Source organism: Aptenodytes forsteri, unplaced genomic scaffold, assembly GCF_000699145.1.
Source record: "Aptenodytes forsteri isolate BGI_AS27 unplaced genomic scaffold, ASM69914v1 Scaffold176, whole genome shotgun sequence".
Lineage (NCBI taxonomy): Eukaryota > Metazoa > Chordata > Aves > Sphenisciformes > Spheniscidae > Aptenodytes > Aptenodytes forsteri.
Window position 1 is genome coordinate 334,612 of NW_008794853.1, and position 27,558 is coordinate 362,169.

The 27,558-nt window shown below is 37.5% G+C and overlaps 1 protein-coding gene across 1 annotated transcript in view; it reads right to left on the minus strand.

Annotated features, from left to right (window-relative positions):
• The window catches only part of OXCT1 (3-oxoacid CoA-transferase 1), a 102,215-nt gene that overhangs the window by 31,736 nt on the left and 42,921 nt on the right, over positions 1 to 27,558 (minus strand). The window contains exons 8-13 of the mRNA XM_009274551.1: positions 13,016 to 13,123; positions 10,243 to 10,354; positions 9,656 to 9,750; positions 8,939 to 8,987; positions 5,425 to 5,497; positions 4,587 to 4,662 (exon numbers count right to left, since the gene is read on the minus strand). Coding sequence (XP_009272826.1) covers positions 4,587 to 4,662; positions 5,425 to 5,497; positions 8,939 to 8,987; positions 9,656 to 9,750; positions 10,243 to 10,354; positions 13,016 to 13,123 — 513 coding nt within the window. The remainder of the gene's footprint in view (positions 1 to 4,586; positions 4,663 to 5,424; positions 5,498 to 8,938; positions 8,988 to 9,655; positions 9,751 to 10,242; positions 10,355 to 13,015; positions 13,124 to 27,558) is intronic.

The following is a 27,558-nucleotide window of genomic DNA, read 5'->3' on the forward strand; positions in this document are numbered from 1 at the left end:
GCTGGTGAGGGGTCTGGAGAACAAGTCTTATGAGGAGCGGCTGAGGGAACTGGGGTTGTTTAGCCTGGAGAAAAGGAGGCTGAGGGGAGACCTCATCACTCTCCACAACTACCTGAAAGGAGGTTGCAGCGAGGTGGGTGTCGGTCTCTTCTCCCAAGTAACTAGCGATAGGACGAGAGGAAATGGCCTCAAGTTGCACCAGGGGAGGTTTAGATTGGACATGAGGAAAAATGTCTTTACTGAAAGAGTGGTTAAACATTGGCACAGGCTGCCCAGGGAAGTGGTTGAGTCCCCATCCCTGGAAGTATTTAAAAGACGTGTAGATGAGGTGCTTAGGGACATGGTTTAGTGGGCATGGTGGTGTTGGGTCGACGGTTGGTCTCGATAATCTTAGAGCTCTTTTCCAACCTTAATGATTCTACAAAAGCCATTAAGCGGTAGTGCTTAACGGAATAAAACTACCAATAAATGCCAGTGTTTAGGAAGTAACTTCTGCCTAAGCAAACAGCATTTTTTACTTCATGTGCTTAAAATATTCTCACGCTCTTCTTCCTTTACTCACGGGATTTTCCTCTCCATTAGAAATTAGCAGATAAGAGCGAAGAAAGGACTGCAATTTTTGCAATAAGCCTTCCTTAGCTCAGTTCCTAATAATAAGTGCAAGTAAATACACACATGCATGCACTAGGGCTCAAATGTTATCAAGCTCTTATGGGACAGAAGGGATAGCTTCATGATGGTACTTATTCAAAACACAAAATTTTAGAGTTATTACTTGCTTCTGAAATAATGGCGAATACCATTAATCCAAGAACCCAAAAGCTACAGCATATAAGAAATACTTAAACCAAACCTAAACGCAAAGCTAAGTGAAAAATGTTACAACAAAATACAGCTTAAAGTTTCCTTACACTATGAGCTTTCAGCAAAGTCAATCTTTGTATTACCCCACACAAATCTTGTGACTAAAAAAAGATGCATCTCGCTCATAATTCAACTTAACTGATGATAACGTATCATCTTATTTACAGGAAAAGCAGGAAGAGCTGAATGCCTATGTGCTGGTTAATCCCATTTTAAAAATCTGTACTGTAGAAGAGTAGTAACACATCACTAAAGCAGATTAAGAATCATCTGACCAACAGATCTCAAAACAAAGTAACCAAAGGGAAATGATTGCTGATTGGAAAGGCTCCTGGCTGGATTTATGGAATGTCATCAGGCATATTTACTCACAAGTACATACAAACTCACTGCAAAAGAAATTTGCAGACAACCAAGGGTTAGTAAGAGTGGCAAATGAGGATACCAAAAAGTCACAGGGACCCAAGTGGTGTATGCTGGTAAAAAAAGTACACCTCAAAGGTAACAAAAAGACAAATAAAAGCTACCCAAAGTTGTATTTTATACTTTCCTGTTTTGAAAACGTACCTGTTATTCATAAATTTGGGCCTGAACAGAATGGAGAGGCATCTTCATAAGCAAAATAAGCAATTCCAGATATGGAAAATAATGCCCTTGATATGAATGCAAAGCTAAAATCAGCATCTTATAGAGAACATAAAGCACTGAAGGAAGGAATATGTAAGTCTGCACAGTTTTGAGAAAAACTTGGAATACAATCTAAGCTTCAATGTTTGAAGATAATATGTTTGTAAATGGATCTGTTTTATTAATGCAAAATGCTGGCTTCATGTTTTGATAGTTCAGATTTTGAAAGACAAGTCACAAAAACTGTCAGTGAAAGAATTTCAACATCATGATCAGAAAAATGAATTTAACTTCTATACGGCAAAAAGGATTCTGAAAGAAAGTTAAAAGTGCACAAAGCTACTGGAAAAGTGAATATTACTTAGTCTCTGAAAGCGTTGTGTATCCTGAGATAACAATATGGTCAGTTGAAATTACTGGGGGTTTTTGGCATTAAAATCTATCCACTGATGATTCAGGAGTGCTTTTTTTCAAACATTTCAGCTTTGTAAGCTATCACTAGAGGTGCATTGCTGCTGGTTTACTAGGAATACTGTAGAGCAGGAATCTTTATTTATTACTTGTTCACGTAGGTATTTTGAAGAATACTTTTCTTGACGCTTCAATTTACAAAAAAGCAAACAAAGCAATTCTTCCTACCTAAAATTCAACCCACCCCCTTCTGCTTTCTAATAGGCCTTTCAGAAACAGCTTGAGTAAACTAAAGGCCTTACCAGGTGCAGGAACATTTAACACTGCTTTTGCAGAACCAAAGGATTGTCAAAGAAAATCTCAGGACTTAAGTAATCTTGGATATAAAGGATAGTCTAGGGACATAGTGACTTTCATTTTGCAAAAGTATAAAGAGAACGTCAGTCTAAGGCAACTCAACTAAACAAAACCTAGAATTTATCTGACAATTGAAATAAAAAGATGTATAGATTAAAATAATTTTGAACTGTGCCTATAAGAAAACCTCTAAATACTATTTACAAAAAAAAAAATTGAGTTTTTACTATAGCAACTTACCTTTAAATATTTTTTCTAGGCTATCTTCAAAATTTTGACAGAGAATATAGCAATTCAGAATCATTTTTAAAAGCCACTATGTAAGCAAGTAGTTTCTACTTGCGTGAGACATCACAGCCACCACAAGTTAACGTGCAGGAAGTGCTTTCACAAAACCAGAGCTACTTCATCCAGTAAAAGAGTAGTTCTTAGACTGACACAAAGGAAAAAATATCCCACTCAGCTTCTCAGTGACATATATCTGCAGTACTGGACTGACAGTGTATATTACTTACATTTACTTACATCAATCATCTGGAAAAAAATACAGTTTACTATATATAAGTTTTTTTAAAGTTAGCTATTTAAAATATATAATTAGAGTTTGGGTGACTTATCATACCTGTGAGATACAGAGCCATGGATAAATCAGGTGAACTCCAATTTTAGTTACCCAAGGTTTCAACTCCTTGAAAACTTACACTATCATACATTTGCCTTGGCTCAAACAGCAAACCTAGGGTTAAAATTGTGATTTGATTTATCCCTTATATTTCAAAGTGTGTGTGGGTTCCTCCATAGAGGCTAGTTGCTTTATTTTGGATTCTAGTGACAAGTTCTTGTAACTCAAGACAAAAAGAGAAATTGGAATTGGACAATGCAAAGCTAACCAGCACTACCTTAATGCATGTCATACTTGGACTCCTACAGTATATCTGACCATCAAATTATGTTTAAAACACAGAGTTCTATCAAAAGACATGAAACAGCAATAGAAGAGCACACACAGGATCCCAGAGTGATGCACTAACAGCAGCATTAATTTTCAGACCCCATTTTTCACAATGTTAACTGGATGACACTGCAAGTAGAAAAGAGTCTTGAAAAAGCTAGCACTTGTATCAGTGGGGTCTGAAAAGATCTAGCCAGCACTAGTCCGTCTGTTCTCAGTTGCGTTACCATAAAGCCAGGTTGTGCTGTGAGAACTTCTAAGGAAGACTGTTTTCTTATGGATTTATCTCCTACATGCCACATTCCAACCTAGCCATAACCCCTTCACATCCCCTACAACCGCTCACACAGACACCTGGAATAGCCCTCCAGATAACCTCTTCTCCCATGTCTGCCTGTAAAGTCCCTGTCTTTGTCCCCTCTCGCTACGAGCAGCTTATGCTCCAGCCACCACTCCACCACTTGTGCACTCACAGGCCTGCTGGAGAAGTCACACAGACTGCTTCTCCAAGAGACAGGACATTCATTTGGGTTTTTTTCCTCCTCTACCCAGCTTTCAGTTTTCAAAGACTTTCCTGAGACCTTTAGCACTGCTCAGACAGATAGAAATATGCCTCATTACCTTAAACCAGGCTAAAAAGAAAATTTGTTTCTAGACATCTCTGATACTAAACCGTATCGGAAAGTACCGTATTGAAAGCCATTGAAAATATCAAACATGTAAACCATGTGAAAGATACGTATGTTGTTTAATGTTAAAACATAAACTGTGTTCAAAGAATGGCTTAATGTCATCAGCTGCTTAAATAATACTGGGATTAGCTTATATTTCTATGGTTGAAACCTGTAGGACTATTCGGGTGAATACAATAGTATTGCTTCCTTCTAGATGTATTCAAAATGGCAATGCTGCGATCCTTTGACAGGAACACTGAGAAAAATAATGCAGACTTTTTTTTATAACTTTATGATGAGCTACATGCTATTTTACACCTTCCTTCAAGTTCTTGCTCCAGGTACAACTATACAAGAGTTGTCACTCTCAAGAAAAAGCATCAGTCCTCAGCAAAAAAAAGTGACATTTGAAAGGCATAGACCCAAAAGAAAGGAAAAACACTTACGTAAATCATGTTTAGCTTTTCACAATGCTTAGCACAAGCATAACTTTAGAGGGCTGACTCCTGGCAATTGATTGCTTGGTGCCAGCAGTATGCAAGAAAACCTGTTAACCTTAAAGCTCCTCATATCCTCTATTTTAATGCTTTGAGCTTCACAACCCCCATTCTGCTTCAGCCCTTTTCTCCTTTGCCTGACCCTCAGCTACACTTGTATTATCCTAAATATAGTGCACGACAGTGGTACAAACACCTACTTACAGGAATCATCCAGTTGGCCAGGTCACCGTACTTAGACACCTGCATAGCTCCAAGCATTGTCAAATCAACGTGTCCTCTGGCAACAGAAAGTGTGTAATTAGCATACCATGTTCAAGTAACAGCCCACAAATCTTAACAAGCATTTGTTCACATTCTCATTACATCAATATAAAAACAGTGGCATACCACAGAGGTAGCAACCATTTTGTCACACATGTAGTTGGCTTTTTTTCCCCTCTAGATGTATCGCTGATGCAAATTTTTCTGCCTACTGAGCCTCAAAAATGTTATTACTTTTGTCTGGTTTTGGTTAATTGCATGCACAGTCAATGAGCTCTGAACTCATACTTTTAAGTGCACTCCTTCACATATTTACATGCACTCATTATCTTTTCAGAGCCATTAGGATTTAGTGTTTGTTTGCATCCAACCTCCTTCCTGAAAAACAAACAAAAAACAGGTGCAGATGGTGAATTTCCATTAGGAAGGCGGAATGAGGATCACAGTTGCAAGCTGAGCAAAGAGAATATGCAGAGTGCAAGTGCAGATTAGACACTTGGAAATGACCAAAAAGTAGTTGTTAAAACATAGTTATAAATGTGTTTATATATGGCCAGGTGGTGGTAGATACGATCACTACAGTATCTATTAGTTACATTGTTTTTCTATTTCCAATAGCTAGACCTAATCCTCTGTGAAGCATCACTGATTAAGTCCATCATCATTTTACAGGTTGTTAAATGCTAACCACATTTCAAAGAATTACTAATGAGTTCAGTCACTGACTCAGTTTATTCTTTTCATGTTTCAAAAGATCAGGGTTTGTGTTGTTACGTACCCTCTTATCATCGCGAATGATTCATCGCTAGAGAAATAGGAAGAACCTGGAAGAACCGTGACTGTCTCCTTACCTGTAAAAGAAATAAGCTATAGTATCCTGTAAAAGAAATAAGCTATAATATGTATGTATTTTGTCTCTTTGACAAATGATGTTACAGCTATTAACCAAGAAATAAGGGTTTTTTATCAAATTCCTTTGGATTCTGTACAACTACGGACCTGATTACACTTACTATGTCACATGTAAACCTAATCAATCATAATGAATTGTGAAGCAGTTTGTTGCAGCGATAGGATTGCCCGCTCCTTGACCACCGGCGGTTCCAGGCAAGACATCGCTGACACCAGAGGCTAAGAAATCTCTGTGGACTTCAGCTTTCTTCTTTACCCACAGAAAAAGTGAGAGGTAACTCTCTTTTGAAACAGAGAAGAGCATCTTCAGGAGACAGGGAGGTTGCAAGGAAGAGCAAACAGACCAGACTGAACAGTCTAGAGTGATAATGATGTAGAATACAGAAAAATAAATGACAGATCTAGACTTCTCTTGCTTTATTACAGCGCACAAGAAAATGTGCTTCTGTGTGCTGTGCACACATGCATTTGATGCATTTGATGCATGCTTCTTCTGTGCACTCTGCACAGTGCTTGGGTCAAGCAATGGAGTGCACATGGAAATGTCTTACTTTGACTCTGTCCAAAGCCCTCTCTTTCCTCTCCTGCCAGCATTTTAAATCAGTCTAAGCAACAACCATGTGTACAGAGTGCCTTTGGAAAGGCATAAGAAACACAGCTGAAGGTGAAATTATAAACCAAGCATGGGAAACTTGAGAGAAAAAAAACAAAAGACTTTAGCACCAGATGACATTGTGAAGAAAAAGTTAGTGTAACAACAAAGGGGAAGAGGAATGAGACATCATTAAACAGTTCCCAGAAAACAGGGAAAAAGATACAATGAAATTGACTGAGAGGATGGGAAAAGGGAAGGAAACACTGTAGGAAAGTTAAAAGAGAGACCTACGTTACCTGCTTTAATTTATTGAGTTCACTTGATGTATATTATATGCCAAGACATTGTATGGAAATTAAATTTTGACACACAAAATGGTGTAGAATTAAGGTCATACAAGCAGTCTTGCAGTCAAATCTCAAGAATTCACCATGCTAACATCCAGACCTGCTGAGACTGCATGAATTGTCTTTCCCTACCAGGCACCCACCCAAGGCAGTGGGAGAGACAACACAACATGCAAGCAGCAACATGGAGTGATAACCCTGGGATAAACTGACAAGCGAAGGCAATGCTGAGAAGAAAGAGACGCAGGCTGAGGACCACAGGATAATGTAACAAGAGCACCGTATTACCCACTTCTTGAAAATGCTCTCAGGAGTCAGTACTTGTAAATATTTCTGCTGTAAGACAGAAGTCTACCTTTCAATTACAGTGAAGATAAACTTCATGTGAGACATTCAGAAAATGGAACAAATAAAAAAAAAACATACAACTTTCAGAGAAATACAATTACATCTCCAGATAAAAATTTGGCAAAAGCCCAAACCGGGAGTATATTTTGAAAATGTAGGCTTTGGGGGCTGATACTGGACCATTCCAGTCGATGAATGCAAACAGAATCAAATCCTATTCCTTTGCTATTTAGCTTCTGCTTTCTTCACATGGTTTTATAAATTTGGCTGGAAAGCACCTAGAATGGTCTTAATCCAACTAAGTGTCAGTGGGATCTAGCAGCTTCTGAATGTTTCAGCAGTGATAATAATAATTTTGGTGGTAGAGCTGAGGTTCACCTATCCTGTGTCCTGTCTACTCCATCTTCAGAGGAAGATGTGAAGGTGCTTAACACTGAATTACCAACACTAGAATAATCTGATTTCCATGTTGTATTCTGAACTCTTATGTTAGCTTCATCCCTGCAAGGTTATCTCTTCAAAAATATTTATAAACCATAAACAACAATTCAAGATCATATTGACATCCATATAAAAGCACAATGATTTTTCAGAGTATTCATCAAGTTCTTGGATATTTTTTTCCCATCGTCACTCTGTTAACGTGTTCATTTCTAATGCACCCGTATTAGAACTTAAGTTCTAATGTGTGTGCATATAATTTCACCTTTCATAGTAAATGGTTTTTATTCTAAATATTTTTTTCCTTCCAGTGACACCTTCAATTTTTTTTTTTTTTTAAAAACACCTCAATTCAAGCATTAACACAGCTCTCATGTGCCTCTGACATTTTCCTTCATACAGTGTATCACAACAGTTACCTAGCTACTGGTGAAATGTTGGACTCAATTCCGTAATAATTTCTTATTTCAAATCAGAAGAAGGACTTAAATCACTCCTTATTTAAAACATAATACTGAAACAGGGGCAATAACATAGCATTATGGTAATGGTATCCATTAGTTAAGCCAGGTAGCAAATGTTTCAAGTCAGTGAACAATTGCTGGACTGCACCCTGATATTAAGTTAAAAGTTTGTTTGATGTCAGTGCTTTATCTCCTTTCAAAGTTTAATTGTACTTGCTAACAGCCGCTGAGAAAGGTACTGTCTGGATAGATACATATATACACACCCATGCATATATGTGTATGTATGTAAATGTATACATAAATAAAAAAAATAAAATCCATAGGTTTTCCATATGAAAAAAACAACTCTATGATGTCAGCTATGGGTCTGTAACCTATATCATTAACATCAGTGAGAATTTATACGGTGCCAAGGCCTACATCTGTTTGTCACAATGCAATATATAGGTGTAATTTTACATGGAAACAGAGAACGGACACAGGCACAACTTTCCATGAAGAAAACAGAAATCAGACAGACACACTAAACCATAAAAAAGCTTAACACATTGCATGGCTACTTCTGAGGTGAAATGCCCAAAAACAGCTGGGGAAAAACCATATGTGAGGACTGGCATGCTCCCCCCTAAAGTGGCAAAAGCAGCCGCCAGCAGCAGAGCCCTCCAGTGTGCCAGGTCCCATCTGGGGAGCTCTTTCCCCCTGCCCTGGCTACCACTCCCTCTCCAAATGCAAATGAGTTGCATTCCTGGCAACTCACTAGCCAGGAATAAATGAGGCCATTAGACAGAGGACATTTTAAAACATGTCCCAAACATAAACCATTGAAAACCATTTTCTAGAAGACACAAGGTGAAAAGTAGCAGGAAAACAAATCCATATTCGCATATAGGCTTCGCAAAACAATCTCACTTCTGAAAAGGAAGACTTGACCCTTTACTACCTGGCCTGGAAGAGGGTTTCCTTCAGTAGCTACTAAAATGCATCAAAGCATCAGCTCTCTAACTAGAATATGAAACATCTCCATTGATCAAAACCAACCTTCACTTAAAAGAAGACAAATACATTAATATTTATAAGTAAATAAAACAGAAGTCTGGGTTCAAATACTGAATCAAAAGAAAATTTGTAGATTAACAATGAATAATAATTTTCCATAAATTAAATTTATTTAAAAGATTTTACCTGCATTAATCAGGTCTGGATCTACTTCATTTTCAAGTGGATAAGGACCCTGACAACAACATAGACATATGTCAACTTTATATTAAAATACCTTTGAGATACAATTCCTAACGGCTTTATTATTTCTAATGCCTATTACTGAAAACAGATCATCACAGACATGCACTTTTTTTATCTTTAGTAGAACAACATCCCTCGCGATACAAGCCACAATTTACATCAACTAACATATCAGGACTGATGGACATATTGTTAGAGGCTGTTAGAATTACTAAATAACCATGAAGTGGGGGTTTTGTTTGGTTTTGGGTTTTTTTGTTTTTAACCAAAGTGACAGACATTCTTCAGAAAAGGGTATGCAGGTGGAACTTCATAAAGCCATACGACAGTGAAAATAATATTCACTTTAAGTTTTATTTAAAATTATGTTTGATAAGGCTTACAAGGCTTGGTCTTGCAAACTACTGAAGGTTCTGACTCCTTCCAGCAAAACATGTACTTAAGACCATACTTAGCAAAGTAGCACTATAACCCTGAAATGAGCATTTCCTTAAAAACTTCCCTGCACTGTGATGAGAATTTTATGATCATGCAACATGGTATATATTTGAATATGATTTTTAGTAAAATTCTAATCAAGCTGGGGATGGGCAGGGAGTAAAACCCAGCCCCTGCAAGGTAAGTACACTGCAATAAGTGACCAAGATATATTCTTACCAAACCCAGGACTCCATTTTCACTCTGTAAGTGAACAGTTATGTCTGGACTGATGAAGTTACTGGCCAACAGTGGGATTCCAATACCCAGATTAGCTGATGAGAATTGGTTAAGGCACAAACAGGAACACACTTACTGCAAATGAGTAAATTAAAAGAAGTTATCATTGTACTATGATTACATTAGAACTGTTCTCTTCAAAACACTTTCATTTTTAGTTAGATGCCTCATATTTGTGATGAATTATTTTGCCATTTGGACTGTCTAATTGCATTCTGTCAAATACTTTACATGATAAAAACCCCACAGCGCAAGTAAGCTTCATTTCCAACATATGTAGCTTTTTCGAGAAATGTTTCTTGCAAAACATTCAACTGCTAACAAATTCTGCAGATATGCCTGGATAAAAACTCCAGGTACCCTATGTCTTAACATCCCATCTATTTCAATAGGGTGTTAATAAAATGAAAGAATGCCAGGCTCTGGGAAAGACAATGAGCATGGTAATTAATCTGTTTTAAACAAAACAGCTGTGGTTGTTATTCTAGTGAGTCGTCACTTTAACCTATAGCACAGCTGAAGGATACCATACATGCCATCCTCAAACTCTAAAGCAGCCCGTCTGATGATCCTCTCCCTCACATTGTCTCCTTGTTTTTGTTTTGCTTTTGAGTCTTCAGGCTTTCGGATTGACAAGCGCTGCAAAAGAAGAAGTAATCATAAGTAAAGATTAGAAGCCAGATTCTTGCTTCTCAAGACACAAAGCCTGATTTGTGATTGCACTGAGATACTTGGTCTAAGAATAACATTATTTATACATCACCTACAAAAATCGACCTTTTATTCTATCAGTTCAAGCTTATCTAAGCCAATGGAGTCATCAAATATCCCCAATGATAGCCTTAGAGCAAAATGTTATTTCTGTATTGCCAAGGCTGAGAGAGTATGTGATACATAGACAACTGGTTAAGAAGGCACCAAGCATTAGTGCAAATACTAGCAAGTCTGAAATTCATTACCCCAGAGATACCTAAATAGATTTGTAAAATGTCAGCCTAAAATACAAATACTGCTCTCTTTCTGCCCTCATTCAATTCAATGGTGCTATTCTAGATTTATATGCATAAAACAGACAAATGCCAGTCATCTAAAGATACTGGGAGCTAAGCAACTAAGTTTTCAAACATAAATCTGTATAATCTTGCATAAATCTGGCTGAAATTGTTTCCTGAGATTTCCAGACCTTAAGTTGATGCTTTCTAAATTACATGTAGGTGAAAATGCCATGACATTCAAGAAGTTTGTAAGGCCTTTTTTGTAAATTATTGCTTACATACATTATGTTCTTTGCACGTCTCTCCCATGCATATAAAACTGCTCTGGGCAACATCATGTCCTGCACCCCCATATGTCCTCACATCCTCTCCTACTTCAGGCCATAATGAACACATCAGGCAAAATTATCCTCTGCTCCTTTTCATCACCACAAAATAATTTTTGCAGTGTCTTTTTTCCCCACGCTGGGAGTCACTTTCCTCTTAGGCAGTCAGAAACAGTCAGTATCAATCCTCTTAAATTTCCCAGCAACTTTCTTTTTATGCCTTGGCTATTTTCCCTAGAATTACTTCACTTGCGAGATACGGAAAAAGTAAGAACAATTACAGAGGGTTTCTCTGCAGCAAAGGGAAGGCTGGATAGAAAGTATGACTTCTACTAGAGGGACCACGTCTGAGCCAAATTAGGCAGGAACTGCTATTTAAAGCCAGTAAGAATTATGACAGGCTAGCTTCTCTTTATTCCTCATCTCTCCCCTTACCACTTATCATACTCAATGCTTTCATATGTACAGCCACTTCCTTCATATATAATCTTTTATGGAAGAGTAAATAAATCTGCCATTTCATTCGTATACTTCTACTAATGAGAGGCGCCACTGCCAGAATTACAAAATTACACAAACAAAATTAATCTCTGTTACAACTTTGCTGTGCAGTTTATAGTAGCTTTCCCCCCTCCTTCCTTTTTTTTTTTAAGCATTTAGCGAAGGGGGCAGTTGACTAGGTAGGTGTATTCACTTATGCAGCCAAGCCAAAGAAAATCAGGTGTTTGTATAAAGGTCTTCCCTGGACAGAGAATCACCTCTTCATCCATTGCCAAACTGCAATAAGAACAGCAGTTTAATAAATGCAAAATGGATTTCTCTCATGAAAGGTAAAAGCTTTTCTGTGAGATATTGCATCCATTCAGAAGGAAACAGGCCATTAATTGCAGTCTAACATATGCCCAGAGAAAGGGGGGGGAAAAAAAAAAGAGGCTTGACATATCTGTTTCCAGTCCAATACTCAACAACATGCAATATGCTTTTGCAGAATGAACAGATGGAAGGGGGAAAAATACCTTTTAAACCTTAACATTCATGAAAGTGTTTACTCAGAGAAAAGGCCTTGTATGACTTTCTAGGACTTTGTGACTTTGTGATTTTAATAATAAAAGTTTAATTATTACAATTTCTTTCTGCACTTTTTTTTTCCAAGATGTTTTTTTCCTTGTGTCAAATATCTCCCCCTCCACTAGCTCTTCTGATGACATTTTGAATAATTCCCACCTCCAGAGTATGGAGACACAGGAGAAATACAGAATTTTCAACTGCACTTTAAAAGCATTGTCACATCACCAAAATGAATATAGGGACATAGCTTGAGTGAGGCAAAGCCACAGAAACACAGAAGAACAATTACATAATCATCATTTTCTCGGATGTTTTCAGTGACAGAATATTATTGCTGCAATTTTTAATAGCTATTGACATCTTTTATACAGACCAGAAATACCACTGGCTAAAAATGTTCCTGATTAAAGAAAAGGAAAGAAAGGTTCCAGGACCTTTGCAATGTAATGTAATTCAATACATGGCACAAAAGGCGCTGAGACTGGCCCTATGTGCCCATATCAAAAGCTCTCCAGTAGAAAAGAAAGTATCTAATTGTCAAAGTCAGCTCTTAGTCTAGGTGTTCCCCTTGTTGTGTCTACAGAAGGTGAACTGAGAGGAGAAAGGAGAATGAAGTAGCATTTTCCATCAAATTTTCAACTGCGTTAAAGCCATCCAGGACTACAGGCAGTTGCTCTTATTCAAGGACTTAACCAGAGAGGCTGAGGTATAAGAAACAAGGCTCAATTCTCAAGCCCCCACCTAACTATTAACTACCTAAGTACCTAACCTGCCAAGTTAGCAAAACTTGACAATTCTTTCTCCCACTATTTTCTCAGTGCTAAGACTTGGTGGCTAGAGTAAAAACCCTGTAAATTCTAAAATACACCCCAAGCTGAAATACGTTGTGACCAAGAAGCTCAGCTACTTACTTCAATTCTCTTCTCAAACTTCTCTCCCTGTATCAGACGATCAACATAGATTTTGGGAACATGAATGTCTTCCGGGGCAAATGCTCCTATATCAACAATTTCTTCCACCTACAGAGAGAAAAGGGAAAGTGAAAATATTCAGAAAAAAGTAATCAAGGCAAGATTTTATTAGCAATGAAGTTTCAAATATTAAATATACAGTGGATCAAATCAAGAAAACTAAGGAATGGGACAAAATAGATATACTTTTTAAAATAGGCTATTTTCGATGCTTATCCTTCTTTCAAAGGATATTTCTACATACAAATTGAAAGTAGTTTATGTTTTAACAGCCCAATTTGTACGACCCCCTTGAAGAAATACACCATGTACAGTTACATCAGAGATGTTTGTACCTACAAATGATTTCCATCCAAACAGAAGGAAACAATATGCTGGTAACAAAATGTCACAGTACAAAGCAGAAGTATGAATTTTAAGGATACAAACACAGAAGCTGGCTTGAAGTTTCTCCAGAGTGTACTCAAAAATAAAATTGAAAACATTTGAACTGTAATAATTGATTGCAAGAAAGATGTGAAGATCTAGACGTCTCTACAGTTGGTGAAACAGAGATTCAGCACAAAATAGCACTGATCCACACACATAGTACAGTTGAAATGTCACCTATTTGGAGCACCACAGACAACAGAGTTTTCCTTCCTTCTAAGTCTGAGTTCAAGGTGGTCTAGCTGGAGACCCTGCTATGGCCAGATGCCTGCAGCACAGACCCTCAACCATGTCTGGTGCTTTCCCTGACAAGTCTCAGGTGCAGAGAGCACATCTCACTGCCACAGAACAGACACTACTGTTAGGGCTGTACCTGCAACCAACCACAGAGAAAATGTATAATGTTAAAGCAACAGGTCAAAGATAACATCTGAAACAATCTACTCAAAAAGAAATTAAGTAAGTTTCCAAACCTCTTTATCACCAGGAACTAGTTAAACTTTCAGGAATGCCCAAAGTCTAAGAACCCCAAAACAAGACCCAGGGTTTGACATATCAGTAGGGGTACATCACTTAGCAGCCATTACCAGTGAAGCAACATTAAAGAGCTTAAAATTCAGTTTGACATTCTACTGTTACTGCACAATGTGATCAATAACAAAATCTATAGTACATCTGATAGGCAATTACCTTCCTACTGTGCCTTGCAGTGTGACAATAAACAAACAAACAAATCCACCCTAAAAGCAGCAGAGGGAGAGGAAAAATTAACAAACTAACAAACCAGAGATCAGTTTCAGATGATCCCTAAAAAAAGCCCTGGGGTAAACAGACAGGAAGAGACAAGTTGTGAAATCTGTAAGGCAAAGGTGGTAAGGAAGAGGCAATAACAGCCACAGCGACACCAACCTCAGTGTTCACGGAGAGCAGAATCACACATCCAGAAAGTCCTTATCCACAAGATAAGGAGAGACAATCAAATCAACATTTTAAAAATTCAGACTACTGTATTCACAAAAAAAAGGTACACTCGCATCCATGCCCTATCTCACTTGGAGTTTATTATTTTGTACATGAACTTTAAAATTAATGTGGAGACCAAGTCAAACACAGAGTAAAATGAAAAAATGCTGAAGCACATAACTGAAGCACACTGCACTCTTGGTGCAGTGACTACTATCAGAACGTGCTCAAAAGGGAGGAGAAGCAGGAGACAACTTTTCAATGAAGCCATACGCAAGCAGATGACCTGCTACCAGCAGAATTCCCAAATTCACCTTTTCTCACTAAATTTGTCTTCACTTATCAGGTGGAAAATTAGGCCTGGGGAATACTAATTGCTACTGATCTGAACTTTTTCATAAAAGAACTAAATTTATTTGCTGCAGTAGCTGAGATTATAAAACCAAAATCTTTCCTGGCACAATTCAACCAACTTTAACAGAATTATGCTGTCAGAAAACTTGACACACTGTATCTCTCTCCCTATAGAATACAGAAAATAAATAATTTATCCAACAATAAATTGTTGGATTTTGTTATTAGTCACCCCATTCCCTTTATTGGTTAGTATTTTGTCTCTTTGGAAACAGCAGTCAGCATGATAGCTTTTCCTCACATGAACCATCAACTAATTATTATTTCCATATATTATCCTAAATGAACATAACACAGACAAACTGTATTTTGTCCTAGGGATTTCAAATGAGCCTAAGGATCCCTGCAGACTGGAACACCTTTGTGTTCACAGGCAGCTCCCCACTATTCTTACTGGTGTTTCGCAATTTCCATGTTCTACCATTAGCAGCATATGTAATTAAAATTAAGTATGTTAAAATATCCGTATAGCAATAAAATGGAATTTTGAAAAGGGATTAAAAATTTGCATGTAATGTCTGCAAGAATACATATCATCCAGTTCTGCAAGTGAAATTAATCATCATGTTTATATGAAAAAGAAAGAATTTGCACAGGGGAAGTACAAATGTCATCCGATTGCTCCAACTCTCTCTCCCAACTCTGCTCACAGGGAACTAGATGATACTCCAGCTGAGACACTGTAGATGGGCTGCCAGCAGCCTCCATCAGTATTGCCAGCACTGCTACCACAGATGAAGCTGTGCCAACAAAAGTGAAACCAGGAAATCTGATGGCTATGGGAATCGGCAACTTAAACTTTCTGTGACCACTGCAAGACATAACCCAAGCATCTTTCTAGATAAGAATGATAATGCAAAAATAAATAGTTCCATAGCTGGGCATATTCACTTCCCTTTCAAGTTTCATATTCCTTTATGAGTCTTTCCTGTAACACATCCATAGCCTAAGCCTCAATGAGACATGCAGGAGAGCATTCATATTAATAATTAAAAGGGTGTGTGTGAGTTTTCTTCCTGTTCTGCTCTCCACCTAATCTATCCTTCTATTCTTTCTTCTCTCTACTTACCTTGCCTCAGGCTTTATTTTGTCATGTACAGAAGAATCCCTGTAAACATCAAAAATCATTATATGGCATCTCACCCAAGAGACACAAAGTCTGGCAACTGGAACTAATCAGGTCAGACCACCTCCTGCACTTTTTTTAATTAGCAAATCAAAATACTCTGGTACCATTTAGATTGCTTGATCACATGTGTTGATTTTAAATCTTAACATCATCAGTGTGCTAGAAGACAGAAAATGTTTACATCTTTGCTACCCAGGTAAAGCTAAAGAGTAACTTCAAGAGACCATATGGGCTGAGTTCCCTCTTCTGGGGGGCTCTGATAACATGATTCAGCAATCCTTTCATTGTTTCAGGAGTTTCACAGTGTTGGTTTTCTTCCTGGGTATAAATGTTCTTGCAAATCTCATCTAATTGCTGACAATGGGAGCAGAATGAATAAATTCAATCATTTCTGAATACTGGTTTATCTGCAAGTACACCCAGAACACAAAAGCTGTTCTCTGCTATGATTCACAAGAGCCTTCTGCCATTCCTTTTGGTATCAGCACTCATAGAATCAATGGTCATTTGTTTCACAATATCACTTCCTTCTGTAATTTACATCTACTTTTCCCTTTTTAAAATAGCTTGATTTATTTTTGCTTATGGAAATTCAGCTACTCTTCTACAGTTCTATCTCAGAATTTCTGAAGGCTTCCAGAGAGAGAAAGGGAACCTCGAAGGTTATGGACTTCAAGTAAGAAAGATAAAAAACTCCAGTTCTTGTCCAAAAATTGGCAGGGAAATTACAATGACACAACTATTCATGCCAAAACACTTGAAAATAAAAAGGCCTTTCCTTTGAGTACGTACCTTTTAACCTATTTCTGCAGCCTAATTAGGTCCTTTATGATACATGAAATGTTTTCAGCTGTTTTAGTTTTAAATCTCAGTTTTCATAAAACTAAGCTATAACCAGAAATGACAATATAATTTCTTATTATGGGAAAAAAATCAAAAACATGCGTGTGTGGGTGGGTGAGAGAGAGAAAGAGACTGGGGGGGAGAGAGCTTAAAAAAACCTATGCATTTTTAAGTAGCTTATTTTTACACTGGTTTTATTAAATTATTATCCATTATCCAGACCATGAAATTTCTACTCCTGCCAAACTCCTATGGTAATGAAATGACAGTCAGTTAATAGCCAACCTGAAGAAGAGACTTTACAACAACTTTAAAAAGCAAACTACCACCAAGTAGTCTGATAAACGCACATTTTGGTCAATAATCACCACGTTATGCTCACATCAGACTTGGAATAGATGTCTTCGTAAGCATAGCGAGGGGCAGGGAAACAGTAAAAATCTGTAAAGTTCAGATTTATTAGGGAACCTTTAGCCTACTGAGACTGATCTGGGTCACACTGAAGATCTGTTTAGTCCAGTAACCCTTCTTCTTGGCAAAGAACAGGAGCATAAAAGACAGTGTGGTACTTCTGGTTATATTCTCCCAGCTTCTAGCAATGTGCAGTTTAAGGACATCCTCAGTCAGAGGCTGGACATAGACCACCTTGCTTCATAGCTTCTGATGGACCATGAACTTGTCTAATAGTTTTCTTGGAACCCAAAAGACTCTATCATTGCATTTCTACAATTTAACTAGTAAGAAAAGTATTTCTCATTTTCTCTTGTAATTTCACCATGTGCTTCCTTCTCTTTGCAACACAGGAACAGCACACAACTGTTCTTTATTTGCCTGTTCTATATCAATGAAGATCCTATGTACCTTTATATTTTTTCCTGGTTTCTAGTAGACTGTTATCCTCTGTGAACACCACAGAGAAAAACAGTGAGGTGTGTTGCCAATACATCATATCTGATCATTAGGGAAGCAAAGCTGACATAAATCTCCTAGGTTTGCCTCCAGGTTTTTCATCATGTGGCTACAGATCCTCATAAGTTAGGAGCCCCTGCTAGATTATACTCATTTCACCTTTGTTTTCTCTGTTCTAAATCTCCTCAATTACCTCCACTTCTAGTTGCCTCAGGCTTCATCTCTTCTCTCACACTTCTCTGCACCTGCTGCCTGTTTCCTCCAACCACTCCTTTCCATTCCGTGCATTTAACCTCTTCCTCCATGCTGGCAGCATGCTGACAGCAAAGAAGAAAACAGACTGCACTAAATTGCCTGCTCTAGATACTCACACATAGCAGTTCTGGGATTAAAATGGCAAAGAAAAGAGGAAGTATACTTGATTATCTGCAGAAGCTATCTATATGTAAAGCTGTGTGCATGCATGAAAGAATATGAAGAATTTAACCACCACCCTCTGAAAAAGTTCTACCATATACATAGAACTACACTTCAGAAATTTTTAAGCTAGTCACATTTTAGCACAGCCAGGATACACGATATTCTTAAGGTTCAAGAACATACTTGAAGTCAGAAGATACTGAGGTTTCTCAAAAGAATAATCCTAAGAAAATAACATTCTCAAAACAATGTATTTTCACTTTTTTTTTCTTATAACTGGGCAGTTTTACCCAAAATAAAAACTCACTTAGGCTGACTCATTTAAATCACAATAGAAGTGATTTTATAAAAAAGTAGAGTAGTGTTGAGCTACTTCAACAATAAATGCCTGCTATCAACTGTGCCTATAAATATGTACCGTAAAAATGTATTCTGTAAGTATAAACTGAAACTTGCAGGTTTTTCCTCAAGATGTTTGCAAAGTAGATAATGAAGAAAAAAGCAAAGTCTGCTAACTATTATTGGTTACTGAAGTTACTCCATTAAATTGATGGAATTGCTTGTTTGATGATTTGCACAAATAGGTCTATATAATTCTGTATGCATCAAAAAGCGAAAGTGATAAATGATAGCTGTTTTCTTGCTTCCTTAAATTCATTCATTTGGATTTTACACTATTTTTCTACTGTAACATTACCTGAATTAAAGTATGAGAGATTACTTTAAGATCCAGCAGTCTACCAGTCCCAGTATTACCAACCAACCCAGCCGCCTGCAGCAGGCAAACCTGAGGAGTGATTCCTTCCTAAACCCTTCTTAAAATCTGGTTGTTTTGACATAAGCCATGAATGAATTCATGCTGGTTGTGATCACGTTTTATGACTTGTGCTTTTTTGATGAAATGAGGTGATTTGAGATGAAATGCGGCACTTAGGGACATGGTTTAGTGGACATGGTGGTGTTGGGTCGACAGTTGGACTTGATGATATTAGCGGTCTTTTCCAACCTTAATGATTCTATGATTCTATGATTTCATAGTGCTCAGTGCTTATTTTTACTATACTCAACTGGATTATAGTAGTGATAACAAAAACAGGAACGCAATTATGTTACCTTTTAATTATAAAGTGCTCAATTTGTATTCAGTACCTAAGTTCTTAACACAAAATGAAACACAACCATCCACATGGAATACATATAAAATTGCCTTCTCAGATCTGGAAAAGGCAATTTTGGAAAATATTTTTTTTAGATTACATTATGTAATTATTTTTCAATCAAATAATTAAAATAATTGGAGAAGAGCCAGAAGAAAACAAACAAAAACCCCACAATCGGTGAACATAGTCTTCATTTGTTTAAGGGTTAGCTAATGGTGAAAGAACGTGCTTAACCTGTACTAGGTAATTCTGCTGAATAAGGTAACTGAAAACATCCCAAATCCTTCCACTCCAGAACAGAATAGCTGCTAACAATATTAACTCTACTGAAATGATATTATTTAACATTTTTGCAACAACATGTACGTTGCTTTAAATACATTATTCCTGTACTTCATTGCTTATTTTCAAAATACATTAGATTGAAAACCTTTGAACTGATTAGGAGGTAAAAATAAGTAACTGACATTTTTTACTAAAATTATTCACATTTTATCAAGAATAATCAAATTCTAAAAAAAAAAAATTAGCTTTAATCTCAACAAAAGATTTTATTTTCGTAGTCATATCAGAGAAATGACAAATGAAAAGAGACTGAAAGAGATCTCATCTCCTACGCATTCAAAGAAATGTAACTTAAAGGTCAGGAGATAAATCTAAGCTTTACTTTCAAAAATGAATTAAGAGGAATTTAAGTACCGAAGGGAGAGGTAGAAAAGTTAAAAAAAACAAACAAACAAACAAACAGAGATTTAATTGCATCATCCAAGAAAGAATTCTTCGTATTTTCCAGGCTATGCAAGTCCAACTAAACCACCCTCAAATTCAAGGAATACCTCTAACTAAGGATCAGACCAGAACATGCTAAGCAGGAGACACGTAGGAAGGTAATCAGGGTAGAACAATATATTAGCAGCTATTTTGTAACAAATTATGTTGCTGGTTCTCTCTGGAAACCCCACAGGTATTTCCATAAAGGCAACGAAAAGACACATCATCTCAAAATGGCACTTGATGTGCACACATGTATTAGTTATCCTCCTTATTTCAGACATTCATTATAGACAGTGGTAGTTTACAAAGATTTCTGAAAACTACTTTACATGCTACCACTTTCTTTCTCAACAAGGGATCAGTGTGGTCCATTTCACTTTTAAATTCATAGCAGATATCCTAAAACCCCAAAATATTCAAGATCAATAAAACTCTTCTGCAGTGTTAAGAAAGAAGGTAGTCAGAGTATTTTTCAAGGAAAGGGCTGGAAGAAAGAAAACAACTGATAGTAGTATGTCATGTGGCTTAGACACTTCCAACAGATTAATCATAAACCACAGGAATGTGGGTATCAAGAGATTGTAACTAACAAATTTTAAGAAAAACAAAACTTTTTTTACACTTAATCATTATCCTTCCTGAAAGCTGCCTGGAAAGGAGAGCACTAAACATGCATGGAAATAAAAAAACAAGAATAAAGTGCTTCACCAAACCAAAAATATTATTTGACGCTGAAGCTGACAGAAACATGTTAAATCAGTCCTTAACACCATAAAAATAAAAGTTTTTGCTTATCACAGCTGAATGAGAAAATTCTGATTCCTCTCCCTCTAGCAACGGTGAAAAATTGTCTTTAGCACATCTGATATTCAAAGTCATAACAAGTATGACCTCTAATCTCCTGATCATACCAAGTTTTCTGTTCCATATCTGTATTTATTAATCAGAGTGACCACTGAAGCACATCAAGCCAATACCAATTGGCTTAAAATTCCCAATAGAACTCTTACGCAACTCACTTAAACTGGTTTTTATATAAACTGTTTATTTGGTTTTTTAACCCTTCCCTCCCCAGCCCCCTCAAAATAGAAATACATTAATGATAGGTTTCTTTGCTGTCTCTGATTCCTCTGAATTGTTGAAAGAAAAATTCAGTGTTCTCAGAAACCTTCACATCCACTTAGCAATTTTTGTTCTTCTTGTGTCTGAAAGTCTAGACAATGTCTTGAAGTGGGTGGCTGGGTGGCCAACTTCATATAACTCGTCTGGTTCTCCCCTCTCCCATAAGCCTCCTGGCAGACATCTAAATCGGATACATTTGGTTAGCGTATGTTCAACCTTGATGGAATCTGATGTAATCCATCACAAACAGCAATTCACTTCTACTTGTATGACGTCTCAATTTAGTCCCTTAAATCCGGAGTTTCTTAAAGTCCCAAATCAGTTCTAATTTTGGATGAATGAAGCACATCTACCATGACATTTCTGTAAAATTTAAGACCAAAAACATGTAAAAATAGCTTTTCTCAATGCATGAACACCAGGAGAAACTGAGTGCATACATAGCTCAGGAAAATCAAGGGATAGTCTACTTTGGTGTGTGTGGGGGGACAGGAGTCTCTACTAATGGCTGGTGGCAAAGGCAAACACAAAGCACATAACTCCTCCTAAATGCCTTACAGGAAATGACCAAATACCACAGCACCAAGAATGTGCTGCTACCCAAGCTAGGAAGACTGTTTCTCAGCTGGACTCATCCCAAGATGTTACAAAAGCTACAAGACTTTTCAAAATACACAATTAAAAAAAAAAAAAATTAAAAATACGCAACAGCACAAAGCAACAGAAACAAGGTGCATAAGAACTCGCCCAATTCACTTAAAAGAACAAGGGAGAACCATGAGACATCAATATAACTTCCATCAGCCTGGAACTCAAATAGGCAAAAATTTTGGCATAAAAATGCAAGTGTCTATTTTGAAGGTACTGTGGGAAAAAATTGGTACCTGAAACTATTTTTCTTGAGAAATTTAGTTAAAAATCTAATTGCTAGATGCATTTGTACCTTCATTTGCAGCTCTTGATGGTCAGAGTGTTTGAGAAATTCAGCACTTTGAGAGTCTCGCAGGCACAAGTGCTCCTTAGGGCATTGCTTACACAGCCAATTGGCTACATACCTCCCTCGTTTTGATCAGGAATATATCCCAGCTCTCCTCTTTGCTTTTCCATGCTTCTTTCAACAAGAAGGAAAAAACTGATATAATAATTTTACTTATTCCAAAGGTTAACAAAAAGGAGAAATGTGCTTGGTTTTCTATAATAAAAAAACCAAAACACCTGTTTAAACATGAAGTTGTTTTAAGATTTTTTTTAGCTATCGCTTTCTCCAGCTTAATCACAAGCAGCAAACTAAGGAACTTAGTATCTAATTCATGGGAATATCAATTCCACAGCATTTCCACACACTGGACTTCAGGAGTCCGTGTTTTCTATAAAGCAACCTAACACAGTTCTGGAAAAAAAATGGAAGACTAGGCAACTTTCAAATAAACCAGGAAACTGTTTGGGAGACAGAAATAGAAAACTACTCTGTGGTCCTCATCCATTCTTTTAACATCTTCTGCAGCCTGAAAAACCAGCATGATTTGAAGTGAAGACAGTCTTGGTATCTCAATCCTTTACTGCTCTTTAAATCCTCACTTTCTTCACTGAGAAATTCTATTCTATAGCATTTGCAGGGAAGGATGCTGCAAGAGATGACTAAAATCTGAGCTACTAATTCAAATGATTGCTCCAAAATTCTCACTGCAGCAATAGTTACAAGGCTGCAGCTTTTCAAATCTCAATATTTTGACCACCTGAAAAAATGCATTTGTTTCATGTCAGTAGGCAATTACTCACATTGTGAACTTTTTGTAAGATTTGCAGTTTGAATGTCAAATCTTTCTCATGTTGTACTAGAAATCTCCATCAGAGATGTTAATAGCACAGAAAACAAATTATTGCTTTGACACATAAATAAAAGTATATATGCATATAAATTCCTCTGCACCATCTTTTCAGTGATATAATCATGTATGATTTAAAATGCAAAGACTGATAAATCATTGATTGATTAACGCATCTTACACACAAAGCAGGGCATAAGCATTATCATTAATTTATTGTACATATTAGCACATACAATGAAAAGTTAAATCTAGAGTTTTTCAAATCCTACTAATTTTCAAATTCTCATGATACAGGACATGAGTACTGTTAATGAAATACACTTTAAATGCACAGTATATCAGGCTTTCTACAAATTGTTATGAAAAAAATCTAAATTTAGCTTTAGGAGCAAGCAGAGGCTTTCCATCAGTTTTGCCAGCACGCTGACTTCCTGGCAATCTGCAGTATCTACTGATCAACCATTGACTTGCTTTAGCTTGTTCTTTTTGAATGTCATTTTTGTTCTTAACATATGTGACAAGGATAAAAGGATTTTTTTTCATTGAAGATTATATTCACATCTGCAATGAACTTCTGAAGCTGAATGCTGAGAAAGCTCACGATACTCATTCAAGAAAGTATCAATTTAGAAAGGAATATAATATGAGACAGATAAAAGAAAACCAAATTCAAATCTTCCAGCACAATGTTGTGTGTATGTAAAACTATGTGAACGACAGTTGGCAACAATCTGATCTGCTATGAATTTTAACCCCTTAACATTCACTACTCCAGCAACTAAGTGCCACATAATTAGACATTATAATTAAAAGAAAAGCAACCTTCGGAAAAAAACCCAACAAAACCACCTAGCTAAATTAACTATTAAAGAAGTTTATTCCCCTGAAAATCAGCAGCATGTTAATCATATGTAAAAAGAACTAACTTATGAACTCCCTTCTAGCCCAGTCTATTCCAGTGCTTCTCAAATCATTGTAAGATGGTCTGTACAACAGCTTTAAAAATGTTTTGGTTTTCTGTTCTGTCTTTTAATAAACACACGCACACACAGAATCATAGAATCAAATACAATGAAGGGAAATAAAAACAACAAAAGAGCATTCAAGTCTGGGGGTGGGCTTCTTTCTGGCAAACTAAAATTACTGTGGCAATGGTGTGCAAATGTTTCTAGGAGCTGCTTTTCCAAATCAGTACTAGTAGTCCCTGGATTTAAATTCCAATCCTTCCCTGACTTTTTCTTTAACTTTCTATGACTGGCGCCATAATAGCCACCAAACTGCTTTTTAACGTTGCTGAATACTGAAGCAGAAAAGGCATTAAACACTTCAGCCTTCTTTATACTCTGCATTGGTAATTTTACTCTCTTCATTGAGCAGTGAAGTATCAACATCCTTGGTCTCCCAACACACTATGTATGTACTCTTAGAAAGATTTCTTGCTATTTTCAAGTCGTCTTTATTTTGTACTGGGCTGGAGATTTCTGAGTTTGCTCCTAAGTGCTTAAGCTTTTTTGTTTGTTTGGGTTTTGTAATGCTTAGCCTCAGACATCTGACCTTGGTCTCACTTTCTGTCATTTTTCTTTTCTGTGTTTGAGATTGCAATGATTGTGATCACGGTCAAACTCCTACTGCTCTTCCAATGCTTTCTCCATGCTGGAAAAGTTTATTCTCAAGCTCTTAACACAGTCTTTCCCCAACTTCATTTCTTCCTAGCTGTACCTCCCAGGAGCCTTCATCTACCGAGTCTTTGAGCTCACGAAATCAGTCTTCCTAAGAAGCATTCCTGATATTTTGCCGTTTTCCCTTCTATGCTTTCTAAGGATCATGAGCTTGCATTTCACAGTTACTCTCCGACAAATGTTCACTCAAATCTTTCATCTAAGATTCCTTTGGGAAAGGATATTGTAATGTCTATACTCTATAATTGGGTTACCTAAATTCAGATCCACAAGCATCTCTGAGTCAGGATTTAGCCAAAACCTAGGCATGTAAATCCAATCAGGATTGGGTCAAAAGCCCTGACTAACCACCTAGATGTTTAAGATGCAAAGACTTCCATACTTATACTAATAATACATATTTATATATATAACATATATTTTGCATATATTATACTAATATATTATGGCAACTAGAATTCTACTGTCACTTGTGCCAAAAGTTGCTGGTAAGGTGGCAGGACTAAGCAGCTCAGTGTCTATCCTGTGCCAAATGGGATTCTCAAACAAAACATTCCCCCACTGCAGACCCCTGGGACACCCCCTCAGCAACCATCCCCTGAGCGCACACAGAGTCATCACTGAGCAATTAAACAATATCAAAAAAGGCTATAGCAACACAACAGCTCAGTGGTTACAGCACTTGCACACAAGGACCTCAGTTCTGTATCCTCCTTGGCCTCAAATCCTGATCTGTGGTTTCCCAGAAACACATCCTAATGCAAAGTCTGTGCCCATCCCAAATCCAGAACCGCTTCCGGTACCACGGTTCAGTTTTGAGTTCCATGGCTGGGGCATCCAGGTAAGGAAAACTATTCTTTTAGATTATTTTTCCACTTTAAAATAGTACTTACAGGCTTTTTACAGTAAACTGTCACTGTGCAAAAACCTTGAAGAATTCCTCAGAACAGAGCCATGCATCTGAGGAAAGTTTTGCCGTTGTTAAATCACTTGGAGGAATAGACATCAAAGAAAAATGTTCATTTTCCAGTTTCCTCAATAAAACACAATGCCATGATTTAGCACAGATAACAGAATACAAATAGCGTATTTCAGTCTGCTTCTGTCCCTTAGTGCAGTGCAGTTCATTGTACCTGAGATAATGGCGCTCACTGACGTGGCTGTGCGGTTACTAGGCAACCAGAGATAAAATGCAGGGTTTAATGATTTTTATTTAATGCATTTTTATGAGAAAGTACACTCTCTTTTTTCCTCCTCTGATATTATTTGAGGTGGAAATGCTGTTTACACAGGGAGATATATTTAGCCATCCTCTGCACCCTGAACAAGAAAATTATTCAAACTGGATATTCAAACAGCCAGTCAATAAGTATTTCTAAACATACTGACTATTACCACTATCAAACACTTACATCATGGCAGTGGCTGAGATCTCAAACCACTTCACCAGGGACAAGTATTCAGTAGGTCTCACAGCAGAGAATAACAATGGCAAGAAAACACACAACAGCTTACGGACGTTTGGGGCTGTTATGGATGTTTATGTACTCCTCCATGGCAGAGAGCAAGAGCGCAAGCCTATATCACCCTTCACCTCTCCTGTGCTGTCATGACACCCAGATCTGGCAAGGTCACACCACGTTTTTTCCTGTGGCTTTGGGTTGCCTCGATTCTCTCCAAAAAAGAGGCATCATGACCAAAAGCTGTCCCTCCCAGTGGGGCTCTGCTCACAGGAGCCTCTACAAGAAGATGCACATCTTAGGAAGCGTCCCAATATCACAGCCCTTGCCCTAGCAGTCTAGGCACACATCCAGGAGGTCTCCCTGTAACTCTGAGCTGCTGCATATTTCATTTCCCATCACACAATTCAACGGGTCTGTTGAGGGGCCAGACAGCAGTGCCGCCTGCTGAATTCAGCAGACGTGTCCTTCATTCAGCAGAGAGTGTTGGAAATGTTACCACATACGTAAGACCACACAAGCCCTCAAGTTTCTTCACAGGCCAAGCCCTTCCTTGGCACCTTTACAAGACCTGGTGGCTCATATATAACTTGTGACCGCTGAGTTCCTTTTAGATCAGCTGATTTCCCGACTCTCCCGTCTTTGCAATAGGAACAGGAAAGTGTTTATAGATCTGAAAATCAACTGAAAGCCTCGGGCTGAGTGCATGCTTGAGGGCTCAGGTCCAAACAAAGCTACAGCTCTGACTGCATACTTAACTCCTGCAAGTTCTGCAAGATGAAGTGAGAAGCAGATGAACAGAGAACTTTTTTCAAATGCAACACTGTAGAAGAACTAAAAACCAAATAAATTCATGCACCATTTTGCTTTCACATATAAAGCCAAACTGACTAATGCTGCCAATACTGGATTATTTAACATTTTTCTCTGCAAAGATTACCTTCCAAATAACAAGAATCATGCAATTCAGTTGAAAACTTCTTTTTGACCCTTAATACTGGTCATCTTCAAATTAAAGTTGAAATTCCACTGGACTCAGTGCAGTTGGATCTTTACATACAGTTACCTATGCCTCAGCATACATCTGTATTATCATGAATGTTAGCAGGCTCTACTTCCTATCAGTTAGATAAACAAAAGAAATGCATGTAACAGTCCAAAATATTTATGCAGGTCAGTAAACACCTGTGCTGGTTTTGGCTGGGACAGAGTTAATTTTCTTCATAGTAGCTAGTCTGGGGCTATGTTTTGGATTTATGCTGAAAACAGTGTTGATAATACAGGGATGTTTTCATTACTGCTGAGCAGCGCTGACACAGAGTCAAGGCCTTTTCTGCTTCTCACCCCACCCC